General features: G+C 50.4%; 1 protein-coding gene across 1 annotated transcript; it reads left to right on the top strand.

The window, feature by feature from the left end:
* The first annotated feature begins 6,931 nt into the window (after positions 1-6,931).
* On the top strand, positions 6,932-12,830 carry Krt3 (keratin 3, type II). The gene is made up of 9 exons (XM_005397128.1): positions 6,932-7,609; positions 8,636-8,856; positions 9,417-9,477; positions 9,799-9,894; positions 10,160-10,324; positions 10,732-10,857; positions 11,166-11,386; positions 11,693-11,727; positions 12,184-12,830. The coding sequence occupies exons 1-9, from the start codon at positions 7,013-7,015 to the stop codon at positions 12,474-12,476; spliced, it is 1,815 nt and encodes a 604-aa protein (XP_005397185.1). The 5' UTR covers positions 6,932-7,012; the 3' UTR covers positions 12,477-12,830.
* The last annotated feature ends 846 nt before the right edge of the window (positions 12,831-13,676 follow it).

Below are 13,676 nucleotides of genomic sequence, written 5' to 3'. Positions count from 1 at the left end.
GCCTTCATAAGGAAGATGATATTTAAGTGGAGTGTTAAAGAACAGGCAGGGCTTGGATGTAGAGATGGAGGCAAGTGTTCTCCTGCAGACAGCAAGACTCTGATCACTAAGAGGAAGCCCTTTTCTCCAGGAAGTCTCCCAGGAGTGGCTCCCCCTGTTGTAGCACCCTGATGCTCTGTGCCCCTTAAGCTTCTTCAGACCAATTTATATCACACTCCAGTGTTCTGTGGGGTGGTAGTGCTTCCTTCATTTAGCTGAGGGCTCCTCCTCCTGTGAATCTGCCATCTATGAGCCCCATGGCAGTACTTGCTTCTGCTATACAAGCTTTGGGATCATATGCTTTGTGGCCTGGTCTGTGCTGGGCTGCAGGGAGCCTGAGCTTACTGAAACCTTGTCCTCCCTTGAGGAAGGTATAGGTGACTGTGAAATGGAACATGGCATGGGGAGTGCTGGGGAGCAGACATCTAAATAATGATGTTCTATCCTTGCAGGAGAGTGTTCAGAGCGATGGTAGGTGGAGGCATGGAGCTTTGGAAGCACAAGGAGAAGTACACATTTTGGCCAGGAGTTCAGTGAAGGTTCTGTGATGGAGGTGTGAAAGCTGATCCAGGTGAAAGGGGTATGCACCTGGAACTTCACAGAGTTCTAGGTGGCAAGAACACCAGGAGAAAGGCTCAAAGCATGGCTCAGAGCAGTATGTGCGTAAACCAAAGCAGCTTAGCATTGGTGCAGACTCAGGGTAGGGAGAGATGAGAGCGTCGGGAGAGGGAGGCTGAGGCCAGGCTGTGGAGGATCATGGTTTGGCCCATTGTCCAATTTGTTTAGACTCTGAACTTTGTGTTCAAAGACTAAATGAGCTCAGGAGAAGATGGGGAAGGAACTCTGGGTCACCACTTTTGGGGGTGTGGCCTCGAGACCCTCATACTTTGTACTCACCTCCGAGGCCTAGCACGGTGCACCGCATTCCCCTTCCACACAGCTACAACAGCACACTTTGTGACCGCTGCACTTCCCTTCCCACTCTTATTTACTAGGAAGCCATGCTGCTGGGACCAAGAGTTTTGTTGTTATTCCTGTGTCTCCTGGCAGAATCTTCTCTCATGCCCCACATTGGTACTGACTCTTGCTTTTGTCTAGTACCTTCTATATGCTAGGGGCTATCGGTTGTTATGTCTAAATCTCCTGAAGTGACCCACAGTGACCACTGTCATCCTGCCACAACCACCCCCTCTGTTTTATGGCCAAGTGGAGTCTCCCAAATTCCTCCATGGACAGAGGGAGCCATACTTTGCAAATAATTTCATGGAAAAATAAACTTAAGTTGCTTCTTAACTTTCTCTTCTCTAGGTTAAATGACCACTTAATGGTATTTCTTTTCTTTTTTTTTTTTGTCTTTTTGAGACAGGGTCTTGCTATGCAATTCAGGCTGGCCTTGAGCTCACTTTGTAACCCAGGCTGATCTCGAACTCGCAACGATCTACCTGCCTCAGACTCCCGAATGCTGGGATTATAGGTGTGCGCCACCACACCCAACTCTCAATGATTTTTCTACCTCTCTTTTTCTCTTTTGTTTTCAGCAACCTATTTAATAATATCCTAATAGTCTTTGTAAATTCTCCTCTGAGAGGGAGGCTGTGCTTCCTGTTCTTTCTGGCCTCTGCTTTGAGAAATCAGATGATGCACATGCCTACACATACACACACACAGACACACAGACACACACAGACACACACAGACACACACACACACACACACACACACACACACACACCCGAAGGATTCAGCATGAATGCAAATGGACAGCTCTTGTCATGCAGGAATCTATACAAACAAAGGCTTACTCAGGGCAAACCCTTTTTCAGTTTTGCAGTTGTGTTAAATTCCTTAAATGCTTTGAGGTTGTGCAGCTTATTCTTACAGCAGGAGGTGGAAGTGAGTTATTTATAATTAGGAGGGGAAAAAGGAAGGCAGAGATCATCTCACCTGTCTCCCCTTGCATTCCTGCAGTCTGTTTTCTACACAGCAGGGAGATGGAGCCTAGCAAAGTCAGCTCACATCCACCTTTGCTTCCACTCAGAGGAAAAGCTGGCTTTATGAGGCTCCATATGATCTGTCTCCCAGGCACCCAGGTCTTACCTTGTATACTCCTCTTCCCCCCTCACTCTGCTTCAACCACACAGGCCCCTCATGGTTCCTCAGAGGTTCCCCACACTCCTGCCTCAGGACCTTTGCACTTGTGGCTCCTTCTGCCTGGGTTACCCTTCACCAGGTGTACTTCTTTTTTAAGAATTTGCAGCAGGTCACAGTCCTGGAACATTTGTGCTCCAAGGATGGGGAGAAACTCTCCTCAGCATGCTTGTCCTCTGGGCTCAGGTGTCTGCTCAAGCCTGCTCGGCCACTTTACAAATGAGCGCTCTCAGCCTCCCTTTCTCTGTTGCACCTCTTCCATAGCATCTTCTACTGCAGACATGTCATGTGCTCATTTCTGTACTGTCTGTGCCCTGCTGCCATGAGAACTTTAGACAAGCAGGGATTTCATCCGATCTGTCCACCACTGTGTCCCTAGTTCATAGAACAGTGTTTGGTAGACAAAGAGTGCTTAATAAGGAGTCATCGCATGAATGGAGCAGATGCTGTGCATTTGAGGAAGAAGAGCATTAGGAAAAGATGTGATGAGAATGGCCGCCTGAGTTGTCACAGGGGGAATTAGTTCCCTGCATGCACCTGCAGTTTCCCCAGAGCACTAGAGAAGCCCTATTCCTAAGTTAGGACAGAAGCATCTTTTAAAGTGACTCAAACCAGCAAAGACAAAATAGCTAATATTTTCTGAGTGTTAACTATGTTTAGGCACCATTCCTAGTATTTGCCATGTTATTTTCTTCAATTCTTACAAGAGCTAGGGAAGATTAATCTGCTATTGGTTCTACTTTACGGACAAAGAAATTTAGACTTGGAGAGAATTAGCAACGTGTCCACGACCACACAGTGAGCAAGAAGCGGAGCCGAGGATCAGACCCAGGAGGGTCTGAGTTCCAAACCCATGTCTTCTGCTTGCAGGGCAGAGATGACCCAATATAAGTAAGGGACAGACTCTTACCCTGCAGGGGAAGAAGCACAGTGTCCCCATCACAGACAGGCAGGAGCCTCCTAGTTTTCACGCACATTCAGCCACTTGAGAGTATTATGCGCTGTTGTTTAAGAGGCACATTAACAAATTGGAATAGGTTTAGGGAAGGGTCTTGAAATCATGTGCACTGAGAACCGGAAGAAACGGCTGGGTGCAGGTATCCAGCGTGAGAGTGTTTGTGGGAAGGCAGCAGTGTTTCCTACAGGCATCACCATGCAGAAGCAGGGACGTTTGTGTGTGTTTCTGTGAAGGACAGGCAAGAATAAATTCATGTTAGCTCAGTTTATGTCTATGGAGGGACTGCCAGGGCAGAGGCTCTTGGACACAAAGGCAAGGGTGATGGTGTAAACAGTACACAGACGGTTTTGTCAGGGAAGAATCTCTGTGGGGACAGGGATCCTCACTCACGTACAGTATTACAGATATTGCTGAATTCATAGTAAAATGTGTGTTCTCAAAGGATACTGAAAGTATAAGTTCTGACACGTGTGAAGGTCAATACCGATTTGTGTGTGTGTGTGTGTGTGTGTGTGTGTGTGTGTGTTAAAAGGGGCCTTTGGACCCCGAGAAGTGTGGGTGCCAGGTAATGGGGATGGTCGAGTGAGGCTCCTGTGGACCCTAGCCTCACTGATCCCATGAAGCACAGCTGGGCTCCTACTGGCTGGAGCACAAGCACTAAACATTGATCCACCAGGTTAGACCCACCAGGACCTTCCTTGGGTCAGGGTGGCACCTTGCTGGCCTGGATGAGTAGGAGATTTGGTGGAACTCCTTCCATGGGGATCTTGAAGGGTAGGAGAGGCCAGGGGATGTCAGCTGTAGTACTCTGTGAGTCTCTGATTTCATACTTTGCAATCCAGTGACTTACTCTTCTCCAAGTACTTAGGATACTTGCTAATGAACCTCAGGTGTTGGGGTTAGACTTGAGCCAGCTCTGTTTCCTCAACTGATTATTATTATTATTACTTTGGCTTTTTGAGACAAGGTCTTGCTCTGCAGTTCAGGCTGGCCTTGAGTTCACTTTGAAGCCCAGGCAGGTCTAAAACTCGCAACAATCCTCCTGCCTCAGCCTCCCGAGTACTGGGATTATAGGTGTGTGCTACCACGCCAAGCTTATTAAAATTATTTATCAGGTATCCCAAGTGCAGAGGTCTGGTCCCGTGTTAAGACTTTTCACTCTCCGTCTCCTCCCTTCCTTCACCTCCTTCTCTCCTGACTCTGATCAGGGTTGACATGCAGATGCACTCCGCAGTTTGCTTTGCTCTCTGTTCCCTCCAGGACTAGGCCGTGTCTTCTCCATAGGTCTATCTCCTGACTCTCAGAATAATATAGATTATGCTTTTCCTTGTACTCCTTCCACTCTCTGCTGGAGGGTCCCAGACCTGGAACTGTCTCATGACAATTTGAGTTGTGACCTTGCTTCTCAAAAATTCTTCTCTAAGTTCATCCTTTCAAAGGAACTGGCATGGTTTAGACAATGGCTGGGATCTGCTCCAGTGACAGGCCTCTAGGTGCCCTGATTTATTATGGATTAAGAATTCCTGGAGACCCATTGTGCTGGACTTTAGGCCCACATCTGGCCCTGTAACAGCTTCATTTATGTCTGTCATAAAGACGAAGCTTACGTCCTGCCTATATATGCGTGTATACATGTGAATTTCTTGATAGAAAATTCCTTTATGATGCAAATAACTTCCAGTAGTGACATAATGTGACAGCACATTTAAGCAGCATTTTGTGCTACTCAATTCTCTTAAATATTAAAAAAAGAAAATATTAAGAAAGAAAACATACCGCCCAATTTGTGTGATATGTTGCTTGGAACATCAGCAGATTTCATTGCCCTAGCTATGTTCCTCTCCAGAAGGGTAGAGATGATTGAACATTTTGATGAAGCTGAAGCCCAGAGAATTTAAACAGCTTGGTCATGCTTAGCCATAGGGAAAGTCTGGTGCGGCCCTGGGGTTGGTCCATCCCTCAAACTGGTTATTGTGTGGGAGGGAGGAGGACAGGGGGTCTGCGTGGCCACCCACTGGGCCTCTGCTAATTCCACGTCTCATGGGGCTGTGGGCAGCAGCTGCGGAAGATCGGGGTGTAAATCAGAGAGGGAATCCTAGCGATGCACAGGGAGCAGTTATGTGACCTCAAATCTCCCCTTGAGGAGGAGATGACACTGATTTTGTGTATATGTTTTCCTAAATCTGAACACTAAATTTGAGGAGTCTATGGATTTCTTGTTTCAAGATGACCTCAGTTAGCTTGGGCTACTTCTTATAATGGGAGTTGAACCAGCTTTCAACCAGTTTTATCTGCTTACAATTCAGTATAAGGGCTTCACTCATCCACTGATTCATTAATAATTGATGGCTCATTCATCCATTTGGTTACCACCCCTTGATGAGCACCTATTATTGGCAAAGTACTCCCTTAAGGTCCAAGGTATCCAGTATGTGGCCAAGACTGGAAGCTCCTGGAAATGTCATGGTTTTATCCTGTGGAAGGGGTTGGCATGTTGCGTATCCTGGGGTAACATAGGGGTAAAGGACAAAGGAAGAGCCAGGCCACCCTCCACCAACCCTGCCCAGTGAGCCCTGAAGTCCCCGCCCTTTCCTCCCTTCGATGGTTCCTGCTAAGAGCACACAGGCCACACCCTTGGTAGAGCATAGTGTGCAGCGGACACAATGAAAAAGACTTGCCCCGGAGAGATAAGCAACACCTTCTCAGGCTATAAAGCCACACAGGATGCCTTTCCTCTTGGACAAACAAGTTCAGTGCTTAAGCCTCTGAACAATGTGGGCCTGGTAGGTTCTCAGGTTTTCTGAGACAGACGTGTTCAGCAGAGCTGCTGGATCTGCCAGATCTGGTCTGGTGGGGCTGGCAGAAGGTGCTGGGTGTTCTCCGAAGTACACAGAGGATGGTCTTACAGGGGCCCTGGGTGTCTCCTTCCTGACTGGGTCTCTGTGTTTGAGTTTCCTGTTCCCAGTGACTTGGGCTAAAACCAGAGCAATGCCACAATGTAGGGAGCAAGGAAGGAAGTTTTAGAGAAGCCTGAGGTGTGTATACTGCTCTGTGGCTTCTCTGGGTAGATTTTAAAACAAGCAAAAATTTGGCATGTTGGGATTTGACCAGTGTCTGATCAAGGTGCTCAGGTGTGAACTTCCTGTTTTCTCTCAGAAGGAAGTCAGAAGCCACGGTTTCCTGACTACAGGCTGGGACAGGTGGAGAGCCCAGGAGGCAGATGCATATTTCTGGGCTTTATCTATAGCAAGGGAGGAACGGAGACCCTTAGTTTGTCCCCAAGACTAGGACAGAGCCAGGCACACACTAGGCACTTGGAAGCATGCGCTGATTATAGAGTAAATGATGTCACCTTTTCTACTGGGACACTTTTCCAGAGTTATAGGTGGACCTCACTGTCTCCACTTCTCAAGGGAACCAGAACACCTTACATGCATCATTCGAGTTAAGCCCTGCCCTGGCAGGGCACGGGGACAGGCGACAGGCGGACAGCCCTGAGCTGAGCCCATGATGCAGGGCAGCATGCCTTCTGGGGCTTGTAGGATAAAAATCTAGGAAGTGGCAGTGCTGAGCATGGGCGATCCCAGGCACCACCCCCTGCCAGGTAAACCTGCCACCTTAGCATTTTTCCCGTTTCAGAGTTTTCTTAAGGTGTTTGGTGGCCTGGAACAAACTTCTGCCTTGGAGGCAAACCCAGCCCATGAATATTAAGGATTAATTATCTCTCCTTCGTTTGAGCCCAACAACGTTCTGCAATGTATAAAAAAGGGATTCATTCCGCGCAGCCTTCAATCTCCTTCTCCTCCTGCCCGTGAGCTCGGTGTCCTCCCTGCCTGCTTCCCACTTCCCTTCACCAAGTGCCTCATCATGAGCAGACAAGCCTGCAAGACACCTGGAGGCAGGAGCCAGGGCTTCTCTGGCCGCTCAGCTGTGGTGTCCGGTGGCAGCAGGATGAGCTGTGTGGCCCGAACTGGTGGAGGGGCCTGCGGGCTCCGGAGCGGAGCAGGCGGCTTTGGCAGTCACAGCCTCTATAACTTGGGTGGCCACAAGAGCATCTCTATCAGTGTGGCAGCTGGTGGCACCCGGGCTGGTGGCTTTGGTGGGGGGCACAGCGTCTGTGGTGGTGGCTTTGGGGGCAGCTATGGAGGTGCCCTTGGGGGTGGCTATGGAGGCAGCTTTGGCAGTGGCTTTGGTGGTAGCAGAGGAATGGGAAGTGGCTTCGGTGGAGCTGGTGGCTTTGGAGGGGCTGGTGGTTTCAGCGGCTTTGCTGGCTTTGGTGGCTTTGGTGGGCCTGGTGGTTTTGGCCCTGATTCCTTCCCTGGAGGAATCCAGGAAGTGACTGTCAATCAGAGCCTCCTACAGCCCCTCAATGTGGAGATCGACCCCCAGATTGGGCAAGTAAAGGCCCAGGAGCGAGAGCAGATCAAGACTCTCAACAATAAGTTTGCTTCCTTCATCGACAAGGTAATGGCCCTGGTTGGGCCCTCATTTCTAGACTAGCGACTTTGAACCTAGCCCTTAGACACAGTGTTCAAACGTGTCCTGCATGGACCAGGCTAGACAGTGAGGAGTTGGGCAAAACGCCAGTGTTTGGGAAGATATTTAACTCTGGGTAATTACTTAGTCTGGTTCATGGTCAGGTGGTGCGTGTGTGGAAAGAAAAGAGTCCCTTGTTTGGATCCAAACACCACCGTGCCCCGCTTGCCTGAACCTCTGCTCAAGTCTCCCACTTGTTGCCTTACTAGGCCTAGGCTTCAAGAGCTGGCAGCCCGAGACAAGGGCCCTGGGCGCTGGCAAAGAAGGTTCTGACTTTGAGCCACAAATGTGAGTTGTCCTCTGAGGCTTCCCATGAGGCCAGGCCCTGGAGAAGGTATTAAAGGGGTTTGAGTAGAACCCCAGTCTCAGGGGCTGTGTGAAGTTGCTGACTTCCTGTGCATCCATACCCAGCCAGGAAAAGAAGACAGCTCAGTGACCTTCCCCAGCCCAGAGCATCTCACATGGGCCTGTGTCCCCCATAGGGCTCAAGAGAAGTGTTATGCTGAGTACGATATGCAGTGTCAGTTCCCAGAGACATAGCCTTTGTGAGGCAGCAGTGTCCCTGGAGTCTTAGATGGAGTGGTGGTGCTGGGCTTCTTATACATTTCTGCAGAATGTACTATATTTCGGGAAGTTGAGATAGAGTGCTGAGGCCCCCAGGAAAACCAAGCAGTCATCTTTACAAGTCTGCATTTAGGCAGGGCTCTTTCTTGTTTCCTCTGCAGGCCTCTCTTCCCTTTGTAACTTCCCAAGCCATGCAGCCTCCTTGGAGTCTTGACTCATTGGCCTGACCACACTCCCTGCAGCTGCAGCAGGAGCTGCTTTCCGATCTGCTCTAGGCCTTTGTGCAGGGAAGCAGGACATACGGGCATCCAGACCTGCCTGGGCGAACGAGAGCCCCACTTCCTGCTCTCTGCAAGGGTTGCCTGAAGCTTCTCCTCCTCTGTGCTTCAGGTGCGCTTCCTGGAGCAACAGAACAAGGTTCTGGAGACTAAGTGGGAGCTGCTCCAGCAGCAGGGAACCAGTTCCACCACTGGCACCAACAACCTTGAACCTCTTTTTGAAAACTACATTAACCATCTGCGGAATCACCTGGATGGAATCCTTGGGGACAGAGGCCGCCTGGACTTAGAGCTGAGGAATATGCAGGACCTGGTGGAGGACTTCAAGAAGAAGTGAGCGAAAGGGAAGGAGGGGGAGATGCCCTGAGTCACCCTTCTCAGAATTTCCCCATCTGTGTCCCTTCTGCCTGCTGTGCAGTTGTGTCACGTGGCCTGTTACCTCTCCTTACCGTACGGGGAAGCTGAGTAGTTAGGCTCCCATTCACCTTCCTTTTCCAAGCACAGCCCTTTATAAATGAATTTGTGGCAAGAGGCAGGAGTTTCAAGCTGAAGTGTTTCCTCCTGAGCCAAATTAGGGAAGATTCTGGTTCTAGGTTCTGAAAGATTCTGGGGTAACTCATGGTAGAGTGACTAACCATCCTGGAGGTTTGTCTGGGACTGAGGGTTTTCCTGAAGTGTGGGACTTGCAGTGTGAAAATCAGGATAGCTTGCCCAGGGAGAGCTGGGATGGCTGGTCTCCCTAACTAACAGGGAGTTGGGAAAGAAAATGTATTTATTAAAGAGAGGAGGATAAAGACAGATGGGGGAAGAGACACATTTCCAGGGTTTCAGAGAAAAGTGGTTTTAGGACTACCTCAAAACCAAACTCAGCCATTTCTTTTTTACTTCTACAGATATGAGGATGAAATAAATAAACGTACAGTAGCTGAGAATGAATTTGTGACCCTGAAGAAGGTAAGGGCAATGTGTGAAGCTCCTGGGCTGGTAGTGGCAGTTTCCCAGTGGGGCTGGGCATCTCCTTACCCCGCTGCCAGGGGACTGCCATGGTCAAACCCTTGAAGCAATAAGCAGAAGTCGGGTGCTTCTTAGTTTGGAAGATTCCTAAAAGTCAGCTAATTTTGAGTAGGACTGAACTCACACAATCTCAGTGAGATGGGAATTGCCCCTTCTTGTGGACAAGCACTACTCCCAGCCCTGGTCCCCCAGACTCCCTTGCTACCATTTATTGGTTCTTCCTGGAGGGGAATGAAGCCTTTGTGTTCCTGTCTTTCTCAGGATGTGGATGCTGCCTATATGAACAAAGTTGAGCTTCAGGCCAACACGGATGCCCTGGTAGACGAGATCAACTTCCTGAGGACCCTCTATGATGCAGTGAGGATATTTCCTACTAAGCATGGGGAGAGCAGGAGGGAATGTGTTTTCAGATTGGAGGTTAGGTGTTTTGGTATGTAAGTCCTAGGGGACTGTCAACTAGAGACAATGCCCCTTGGTAGGGGTTCTGCAGATAGGCTGTAGACACCTGGTACATTCACAGCTAATGGTCAGTGAGTGAGGTTGCTGATCAGGAGTCTCTCTAGGCCTCTGTGCTCTTGTGGCAGAGACTCTGAAAGTGAATAGTTCCCCTCGATGTTGGCAGGAGCTTTCCCAGATGCAAAGGCATGTCAGTGACACATCTGTGATTCTATCCATGGACAACAACCGTGATCTGGACCTGGACAGCATCATTGCTGAGGTCCGTGGTCAGTATGAGGACATTGCCCAGAGGAGCAAGGCTGAGGCCGAGGTGCTGTACCAGACCAAGGTGGGTACAAAGTACCTCTCAGAGGATCAGTGAGTGTCAGGAGGCCATGTCCTGTGGGACTGCGAAGCGGTGAGTTCCCAGGGACTCCTCTTGGTTCTACCCTCTGGAGGCATCCTTCTAATGATTGTTCAGCTGAAGAATGTCTTGTCTCCTGGGGTGGTGGTGGTGGTGGTTGCATTGCCCCTTGTCAGGCCATGTGGGACTGACTCTTGCTTGCTCAGGGCATACAGGGTGGAAGACTCCTCTACCACAACGTCCCAGATGCCCTCTCCGCTGCTGAGACACAATCCATACCATTCTAACAAATAACTTATTAAGAATGTCAAGGTTTGGTGGGTGGTATTGGCAGTATAGAAACAAGCCAGGCAAAGCCACAGTAATAGCTCATCTTCCTTTCCACTTTCTAGTTGGGAGAGCTGCAGACTACAGCTGGCAGGCATGGAGATGACCTGCGGAGCACCAAGAGTGAGATCCAGGAGCTCAACAGGATGATCCAGAGGCTCCGCGCTGAGATTGAGAACGTCAAGAAGCAGGTGGGATGGCCCTGTACACTGGTGCCTGGGCTGCCTTACCTGGTAAGGAGTAGGGGTGAGAGTCTCAGAGCTCCCAGCTAGAACTTCTGGAGGTCCTCTTGGGCGCATTGGCTTCTAGGGAGTTCAAAGACCAGGCCAGTTTATATGACTGGCTACCCTGCAGGGAATATTTACCTGGGTGGACACAAGATGGAGATGCTAGGGGGAGGAGTAATGGTCTCTGGTTTTAAGATGTGGCAGTTCTTTCTAAGATGCAGAAGGTTTGGGATCCTCCTGCTGGGCTTATCCCATCTATCTCTCCTTCCCAGAATGCCAACCTACAGACATCCATCGCAGAGGCTGAGCAGCGTGGGGAGATGGCCCTCAAGGATGCCAATGCCAAGCTCCAAGACTTGCAGGCTGCACTACAGCAGGCCAAGGATGATCTGGCCAGGCTGCTGCGTGACTACCAGGAGCTGATGAACGTCAAGCTGGCCCTGGATGTGGAGATCGCCACTTACTGCAAGCTGCTGGAGGGCGAGGAGTGCAGGTGGGCCTCCAGTCTCATGATCCTGACCCATGTCACGTGCTGAGGGCCAGATAAGTGACCGAGTAAATAGACAGGAGGGTCTGCTGAGCAGAGAGGGGCCTTCACCTTCCATAGACCTTGCAGAGAAGCATTCGTTTTTACCAGGCCCCTAGTTCCCCACATTGCCCAAGTGTGTTTGTGTAGGGTCCTCTTGTTATGACCCAGAGCAGAATGGATAAAACTTACTGACCCGCCCAGCTTCTGAGTTCATGGGCTGGTTGCAGATGTGCTTTGTGACAGCCATGTTTTTCTTGTTTTCACAAACAGGATGTCTGGAGAGTGCCAGAGCGCTATCAGCATCTGTAAGTGGCCAAAGTAACCGTGCCGATTAGAGTTGATCCGCAAATATCTGTATTTGTACAGGGAAGAAGCAACTAATTAAGAGAATATTCCTGTGAAAGTTGGAGGGGTCTTGTGGGGGATGGAAAGGGAGCAGACTGGCTTTTGTAATTGTGTGGGGTTCAGGGCACTTTTAATGGGAGTAGAAGGTCAGTGGGAAGTCGCTTACAGGGAGCCCTTTAACGGAGGAAGCATTCAAATACTGGATGACCTCCAAGGGGTCTTCAAGAGTTGTCCACATGTAGAAGGAGCCACTGGGTCATTCTGAATGACTGATGACATTAGAATGCCCCCAGCGATCTCCAGATGCAAAGCTGCCCTGTCACTCCCAATCTTCCTCTCCCAGTGGCACCTTAACTAGTTATAACACAGTGATGTGGGCACTGGGGCACTGACTGCTGTCTCTTCCTCCTCCATAGCTGTGGTCAACAGCAGCAGCACGACTTCGGCCTCGGCAGGCGGTTATGTGGGCAATTACGGTGGTGGCTTCAGTGTAGGAGGCACTGGCACAGGCAGTGGCTTTGGCCTGGGTGGTGGCGGTGGAATTGGCAGCGGCGGTGGATTTGGTGGCAGCAGCAGTTTCAGCGGTGGCAGCAGCTTTGGCTCTGGCTCTGTGGGTCACAGTGGAGTCAGTGTTGGGAGCTTCCGTTCAGGTGGCAACCGGGGTGGCACTGTCAGGTTCTCCCAATCCTCCCAGCGCTACTCCAGATAAACAGCATAAAGCGCATTCACCAGCATCACAGCCACCTCAGCACCTCCCTTCCCACCCTCTCCTCCCTTCCCAATGTCATGTCACCCCTGCCCCTAGGGGGTGGCTCTTGGGCTGGAAGGCTGGGGCTCTTGCTCTTCCACCTGGGTCCCTGGCTGAACCCAGCCACAAGGATTTCAAGCTCTCTTCTCTCTGGCTCCAGTATATGCCTGTGATTACCCAGATGTGGCCTCAGCTGCCACTTCGGGCGGTCCTTGGGATCCTCCCTTCCCTGAGAGTCACCACAGTTCTTGTGTATATAACCTGTGGCTCCTTCTGCCCGCCTGTTCTGTCACCAATAAAATGCATTGTATCTTATGCCAGCCCTCTGAGTACTCTGTCCACAACCATCTCCCCACTGGGCCAACCCCTCTGGTCACCTCTCTGGGCCAATGCATTTTGCCTCTCCTACGTGGGCTCCCTGATCCACACAGCAGCCGGAGCATTTTTGCTCAAAACAAGACTGTTCCTCTTCACCACCCATGGGGTGAGACTTAAATGGGCAACATTTGGCTATTGATTTATTCTTGGAGCATTGTAGGGTGGTGCCATGGGGCTTCTCATTTCCCAGGGCCTGTGGCTTCACACTTTTCTTTTGCCTGAAGAGCAGGAGGGAGGAAAGGAAGGAGGGGAAAAAGAGAGAAACATTTCACCTTTCCTCTTGTCTCTTTCTCTGTCTCCCTCCCTCCTCTCCTTCTGGGCCAGGCAGACACCTACCTCCTCTACCTTCACTCATCTGGGGGAAGTCAAAGGGCACTGGGGATGAGTTTTTCCTTGGGTGTGGGTCCCCTATCACCTGGCATCCTGAAAGAATTTCCTCATCAAGGTACACTGGGACAGTGGAGCTTCTAGAAGCTGAAGGCTGCAGGATTCCCCTAGAGCAGCCTACTCAATGTCTGACCCACCTTGAACACTGTTGCATGTACTTTGGGCCTTGAGGAGTGCACCGGCCACAGAGGCTCTACCATCCTGTCTCTTCTCTGTACCAAGAGGCCCTGGCCAATGTTAGTTGACCTTAGAAAAGCTGCCCAGAAGGCCACGGCTGACAGGGACTCCAGAGCAGGGAGTCTAAGGCCTTCATACAAGCTGAGAGGTGGGAAGACCCGCTTAGGGTCCTGTGGCATACAAAGACGTGAGGTACGAGGGGGACCAAGCAACCAAAGT

Source organism: Chinchilla lanigera, unplaced genomic scaffold (genome assembly GCF_000276665.1).
Source record: "Chinchilla lanigera isolate Chin_1 unplaced genomic scaffold, ChiLan1.0 scaffold00057, whole genome shotgun sequence".
Lineage (NCBI taxonomy): Eukaryota > Metazoa > Chordata > Mammalia > Rodentia > Chinchillidae > Chinchilla > Chinchilla lanigera.
Note: the sequence above shows the minus strand (reverse complement) of the source record. Positions and strands in the feature narration are given on the sequence as shown.

What these genes read in the sequence shown, in the direction of transcription:
- Krt3 (XM_005397128.1), top strand. Translation starts at nt 7,013, where the DNA reads ATGAGCAGACAAGCCTGCAAGACACCTGGAGGCAGGAGCCAGGGCTTC. An exon ending in TTGCTTCCTTCATCGACAAG is followed by an intron (nt 7,610 to 8,635) that starts GTAATGGCCCTG and finishes TCTGTGCTTCAG; the next exon opens with GTGCGCTTCCTGGAGCAACA. An exon ending in AGGTGCTGTACCAGACCAAG is followed by an intron (nt 10,325 to 10,731) that starts GTGGGTACAAAG and finishes TCCACTTTCTAG; the next exon opens with TTGGGAGAGCTGCAGACTAC.